This window comes from Solanum lycopersicum, chromosome 11, assembly GCF_036512215.1.
Source record: "Solanum lycopersicum chromosome 11, SLM_r2.1".
Classification (NCBI taxonomy): domain Eukaryota; kingdom Viridiplantae; phylum Streptophyta; class Magnoliopsida; order Solanales; family Solanaceae; genus Solanum; species Solanum lycopersicum.
In genome coordinates, this window is record NC_090810.1 from 45,705,165 (window position 1) to 45,712,498 (window position 7,334).

The following is a 7,334-nucleotide window of genomic DNA, read 5'->3' on the forward strand; positions in this document are numbered from 1 at the left end:
AACATTGACATTCGTGTTGGTGACATCTTTTAAAAAGATTCACCTGTGATATTGCTTTCACTGCAGGCTCTTTACGCAATTAAAAACATACTACTAGGAAGTTCAAACCTTCAGAGACTTGTGTAAATTGAACGAGGTACTTGAGAGGACGAGGCAACAGTTAAATGATCTTAGAAAAGAATACGCAATAGATGTGGAAAGTCTTGGTAAAGAAGTTAACCTGACCTTCCATCAAAAGCTGAATAGATTCCTTTTTCATTTGAAGTTGAATTTGGATCCTCTGCTAAAACTCGAAATGACAGGTTACACAAGCTGCAATATGATGACAGTTTCTGGCTTGATCCGGTTCTTTAACTTTATACTGTTTACATTCTTCTCTGTGGGGAAGACGCGGAAGTGGATCGATATCTTCATCATCCCACTCCGTTTGTTCATCTGGACATGGACTCGAAATTGGTACATCATCTGTTTAGGACAAGACTAATGTGAGATGGATAGCATTATCAGGTGACTACAACTTAGGCTGATTTTATAAGTGTTACTATTTAAGTCATAGCCAATTTTCTCAAGTATTTAACTTTTAATCAATCTTGAAAATTTGATAGCAATGTAATGTATGTGATGAGACAATTTTGGGGCAAGACCAATTGTTTCTGGTTCTACAGAATTTGTACCAACCTTTAGTCATGAGGTTTTGAAATAGAAAAATTAAAGAGAATATTCAATTTTCAACGAAATTACTTATTATCTATTTCACATAATAACAATCATGATTATAATTTGTATATATGCCTATTTAATATTGATGATTAAATCTTGTCAAAGATAAAACGGTTTTATAATAAGAGGTTATGTTTTGCAAATTATAACTTCAAACGTAAATGTCTAAAGCTGAATACAAAATTCGAAAAATATTTGAATTTGTCAAACTTTTAATCTTCATCAAAATGTGTACCGCGTGGAAATGAGATGTTCAATAACGATCCTAACATGAATAATTTGAACCAATAGTATAACAATATGATACATTAATCTTTCACGTATAATAAATAGCAAATTTGACTATTGTTTTTCTACTCTGATAAAAAATACATCTAAAATAACTTTATTTTTTAAATTTCATGCTTAAACTATTAAAATATGTGAGTTTACTACGTGAATTATCGATTATTCACTTTTCTTGTCCTGAAATATCATTATCGCACGGTACTATTAAAGGTTACGGTGCTGTAGTAGGTAGGAATATAAGTCCATGGTTGGACTTCGACCACCAGTACAAAAGAGAGGCCACATATCTAATCTTTTATGATTCACAAGTGGAAGGTTTGAACTTTGAACTCTGTATTGTCATTGTTGAAATTTATTTCTACCAAACATTGATATCAACCTAACAATATGTTCTCCAGTATTTTTATATACATTGACATATTATAATTAAATTATAAATTATAACTAATAGTATATGAACTCACTTTAATTTATTATATAGTCAATGATTAATTCATATTCTATTTTAATATGAATATTATATGGAGATAATTTTTTTGATGACAAGGAAAATTTACGGTTGCTATTCTTTGGGTGCATTGGTTAATACTCCTGCTTCTACCAATAGCTCGCAAACCATATATGAGAGTTAATCTGCACAAAACAAGTCTGGTGCGACGAGCTCGACCAGAAAGCAAACCCCTTACTTTCCCTAATAAAAATTTCGAACTTGAGACCTCCAACATAGAAGCTCCAAGCCCAAATCATTGGGTCACCCCCAAGGGTCAAATGTAGATAATTTTTCATCATACAATTCTTGATCATATAACATGTTAAGGATCATTTGATAGCTAAATAAGAGAATTAATTATTCATATATTAATTTTTGTATATCTCATATGATGTTTGGTAAATGTTTTTGTATAGATAAGTTTTCATTTTTTTAGTCATGCGAGATCTTGATTAGATAATATTTCACTCCATATAACATAGTTATCATTTATTTGATAACTGAATAAGGAACAAGTTTTTCATGTATTAATTTTCATATAATTTATATGATATTTTGTAGGTAGATAAGAATAAGTTATTCATGTATAAAATAATAAGACGTTTGATTGACCATTTAGAAACCTACATAACTAATACATGAACATATTATGAGGAATTCTATGTAGGATAAAAGGTTAAATAACTAATACACGAATAATTAATCGATGAATAACTTTAACCAGCTATCAAACGACCCCTTAGTGTAACAATTACTTTATAAAACTTACCTTCAAATTTTGATGACACATTCTTATCACATGAAATACTAGATACGAGCTTATATTACATTCCTCCCTTTCCAATACACTACATAACATCATTGTAAATCTCTCAACTTTTTTAAATTATTGAGGCGAGATACTTAAAACTTACTGTTGAGATATTTGTATATCAATACACACTTTTAACTCTGCCTCCTGAGTTACATCACTAAATTTTAACATCCAAACAAGACCTTAAATAGAAGTCTGCAAAAGCCTGTGGGCTCACAACTTTGAAGCCACGTTTACTTCTTTTCTTTTCTTTTTTTGTTTGCGAAAAATACTCAAAATGTTAGCGCATTGCACAAAGTCATCGCTGCCGGCGGCGGACGCCCACCTACCAACGCTGCGGCTCCCAAATCCACGGCGGAGTCCGGCCCCGGAGCTTCATTTCGGCTTCAATAGTTTTTCTACTAGAACATCGAAACTGCAAGTCAAAGCTTTGGACCGGAACAGTAACAACAGTAGCACCGGTGACGGCGTCGGCGCTAGTAAGAACGCCGCTTCATCGCCGTCATCATCGGTTCCGAACACGAACTACGTGGTGCCACTAGACAAGGCTTCGTCTTGCATTACTCGTCCCTTGGCCGAGATCCTACGTGACCTGAACAAGAGAATTCCTGATAACATCATCAAAGCTGGTAACAATGATGATCACTCCACCTTTATCACCTGGTAATTTCATTTCTCTTTTATTAGTTTTATAATTTTTGATTTTGCAGGCACAATTTTAAAAGATGTTTCAGTTTAAGAAATTGTTGCTTACGGGATGTTATATCATTTATGTACTCTCTGAATATGTAAAAATATAATAATTCACATGAATTCTATCAGTCTGAAGGAGTATTTGATTAAGATCAGCCGCAGCGATTTCTGTTGTTGATCTGATACTGAAGACGTTGTTAATTATTTAGGTACCATGCTAACCGGATGTTGAGCTTCTACGCTCCAGGTACGGTAGCATTTTTGTTTATTTTTTCTATCATTATGTTGTTGTGTACTACTTATGACTGTGTTCTATTCGTTGTATCATTGGTAGAGAAATAGGTTTTGGAAAGTGTGTAATTTGGTTATGTAGATGAGATTGTATTATTTTCTTTTGTCGGAACTAATGGAAACATTTTGACATGTGTAAAAGCCCCAATTTTTATTTGCCTGTGATTTGTTAATAATTTAATTCTTTTGCAAAGGAATTGAGTTATTCTGAGACCATCACTAGAAGTAGGAATCCCTTGAGCCTAGAACAGAGAACATGTCTTAGATGATGTTCCTGTGCATATGTTTATGGTGACTCTTCTTCTGGATTGGCAGTATTTAAAACCTTAATCAGCACATTTGAAGAAATGCACTTCTCAACCATAGATACCTCTTCTTTCTCGTCTTCTTTTATGTTGAAAGATTGTGTCTAGGATTTTCTGTTACTTAACTAACTCCATCACAAGTTATTGTTTTTCGGTGTCCTCCATAAAATGAAAATTTTAAAATAAAGCATAACTAATTCATTTAATATCTTCAAATCTGCAATAGGGCATAGCCTCCAAAGCTTTGACATTTTTAGCTGTTCTACTCAATGAATATCCTAATAGTCAGTTTTCAAGGTTCCTTCTTCTGTTCCGTATTCCTTTCTTACAGTGTAGAATGATCCCTTCCATTTTCCCAAGTCCTAGGCATAAGTAAGGGTTGGGGGCTTGAATGTTCTAACCCTTGAGCCTCCTCCTTCAATCCCATGAGAGGTTCTTCCTCTGAAAAGCTAGTTTGTCAGGAGTTTTGTTAACTGTTGATTGGATGCCGCAGGAAATGTCTTTGCTTGGATTACTACATCAAAAACAGAAGGAGTTGTCTCTGTTTGGGGTACCCTAAAGCTTAAGCCACAGATTCTAATTAACTGATAAAAAAAAACAACAAAATATCTCAAAGATCATATTGTTATGCCTAGGTTTGCACTTCTGATAATGGTGCAATCCTCACTTCTTTGTATTAGTTTAAGTTTCTGCAATTTTCTTCAGTCAACAATTTTGGATAACTGAACGTATCTCGTATCTTCTGATCTTTAATGCTTTCACAATTATGATACTGAAATGTGGCGATCTGGATTTAGCTTTTAAAATCTAATGTTGAGATCAAGCTACTTATACATCTCTGGGGAACATGAGCTTGGACTTTGTAAAGATAAAAGATATATGATTAATTCATCTTTAATGCTAGTTTTTACTGTAGCTAAATTAGCATCTAGACAAATTTCACCCTTGATATTGTTTAATTTGCTGTCTAGATGAGTTGGGAAATATGGGATAACCAATGGACAGTAAGCAGACTTGAAATTCTCACCCACCAATTTTTCATTGAAACACCTATATTTGTCAAGCATATTTTATTCCTTAGCAGTATTCCCAGCAAAAAACATTTGCTTACTATGTGGCCACGGCAGATGAATCAATGATATTTCAGAAATTCTCAGTAATTCTTGTTTCCTTTTTTCTTCTTCTCCTTCCATTATATTATTTGTTTTAACCTTCTCATGTCTTCTTCTTCCAATTGGAAATGACATGCTTCTTCTATCTGATCGGCCCTATTATTCTACCTTCAATTTTTTTTTCTGCAACATTTTTGCTCTAGTTTTCTTAATGTTTTCACTTCATTGTGCTGATGCTTAATCCCTTGCCCTTTTAACTTCTATGAGGCATTTACATTTTTGGTTTAATAATATGTGTTGCAAGCTTCAGCATAATGGTTGATTTGCTTTGTACTTAACTATTATTATTTCTGAGTTTTTCTGGAAATGACTAGAAAAATATGTGCAAATGACCTTCATGCAGCATATTGATGACTGATGTAAACACTGGGAATTAATTTTGGTGTTCTGAGCATATGTGATGATTAAATTTCTTTTGACAGGCTGGTGCGGGGAAGTACGAGATGTCATTTTCTCAGATAATGGAAGTGTGACAGTTGTTTATCGTGTCACTATACGCGGATCAGATGGAGAGGTATGATCATTCCTCCGAATGAGTGCCTCATCCTTTTTTTTCTATGTTTTCCCCCTTCCTCTTCCCCCTTCACCATTTCTGAATATGCTTCTATGTTTGATTATAATCAGCAAGGGCCAAGTAGACTTGATCAAGAATTGGCTATAAGTCTTCCTTTTTTAGAATTAAATCATTATGCAGCCAATATGGCTTGTTTGATTTTGTTGTTCCAACATGAAATGCCCATTCTTTATTTTTCCTTTATTGTAATTCATTTTAATTGCCAAATGATGAAGTGGTAGAATTTTTGGCTCTAGAAGATTGAAAACCTAAGTCCGTTAAAAAACTGAAGTACAAAGTTGTTCCTGTGAGGATTTATGAAACTAGCTAGCATATGATTAAACAAAGGTATTTAAGATGTATTCGATGTAGCTCAAAGCTTAAATAAGAATGAAAAAGTATTAGGCGATTAACAAATAAATAAATAAATAGGTCATAGAAGCCCTTAAAATTCCTCAAAGTCTTGGCAGATCTTGAGCTTGAAGTATTGAATTTGTCAGCGTAAGGCGGAGGCCAACCTAGAATCTGCCACGTAAGATAACATTGTTAGATTTTTTAATGTCTAATAAAGATTGCAGCTAGTTTTCCTCTTACTATGATTATTTATATTTATGTTTGCGGGAGCTTTACTATATACTGTAGATTTGTTGATCAAAATCAGGTCAACAACTCCATACACTGCATATACATGGTTTATGTCGTGTTGCCAGTCTGTGAAGATCTAGACGTATTACAAGTATTTAGGTTGTGATAAAACCCTACTCCACTTTTTCTCTTCTACATCCAAAATTTGGGTCATCTTTTGATTGTGAACACAAACCAGTAATCTTCTCAGACATTAGTTGAGATACGCTCAAGTTGATCTAGACACCACCATAATCAAAATAATAATAATCTTTCTGACATGAAGAATACGCTGTAGCCAAAGTCTAAAGTTTCATTTCAGACTTCTGATGTGAGTCTATTAGAACATATTGAAAAGAAAACTAATAGTTGGTCCAAATTTTCGAAGGTTGTGTCTTCATAACTGCAGCAAGACAATTCTTATGTTTGTATTTCTTATTTCTCAGATATGCAGATTTTCTAAAATCCAAGTTTGTAATTCTTTGTAATTTTCTAGGTATAGGTTAAAGCTTAGTTCATTCTGTCCTTTACTCTTGATCATCTTTGGATGATATTAGCCAGTAGGATTTCTGATACCTATTTGGAGTTTTATCCTGGAATAAGAGTAGGCCTACAAACTCCACCATAATGCATATGTTTCAGCAAGGTTGCCTTAATTTGGCTATTGTGGGAAGTGATACTGATACCTTTTGCATTTGATAAAGTGGGCTTGCATGGACAGGTTTAATGATAAAGCAACTGTTCATTATTCTATTTGAAGGACCACGTCTCTTCTATTAGCTTGCATGTAGGTTGTGGGCTCTGTTCATTACACTACCAACCATCACTAAAGGTGCCTTTATTTGGCTCAAGTATCATGTGTTATTGATGTGTTGTAAAACTACCAAGATGGAGAAGTCTATTGATCAATAATTGATCTTGCTATGTTTTTGAAAAAGCAAGCAAGCACTTCCAAGTTCCGATAAACACTTGTCCTGTTGAATTTATGTTGAAGTCATAGTCACCTTCCTTCCTTTTTTTGATATGTGTACTTGTACATTCTTTTGATGCATTATTCTAGGCACACCGTGAATCAACTGGAACAGTATCACCAGGCAATGGACAGTACACAGATGTGGTTGCTGCTGCTGAGGAGATAGCATTTTGCAGAGCATGTGCTCGTTTCGGGCTTGGCTTGTATCTGTATCATTAATAAGAATAGTAGACAGTTTTGAAGATGCTGTTGAAGGAAACATGATGTAATATTTATTATGCGGGATGATGTAAAAATATTATTCATGAGGATTGTTAGTTATGTACTAAAATTATGGTCATGGTCATGGTCATGGAGGATGAAGCCTCAAAATATGAAAAGATATCAGATATCTTCTATTGTTCGACAGAA

The 7,334-nt window shown here is 33.9% G+C and overlaps 1 protein-coding gene across 1 annotated transcript; it reads left to right on the forward strand.

The window, feature by feature from the left end:
- The first annotated feature begins 2,319 nt into the window (after window positions 1–2,319).
- On the forward strand, window positions 2,320–7,334 carry LOC101259907 (DNA repair RAD52-like protein 2, chloroplastic). Its single transcript, XM_004250649.5, has 4 exons — window positions 2,320–2,975; window positions 3,215–3,252; window positions 5,196–5,287; window positions 7,011–7,334. The coding sequence occupies exons 1-4, from the start codon at window positions 2,590–2,592 to the stop codon at window positions 7,140–7,142; spliced, it is 648 nt and encodes a 215-aa protein (XP_004250697.1). The 5' UTR covers window positions 2,320–2,589; the 3' UTR covers window positions 7,143–7,334.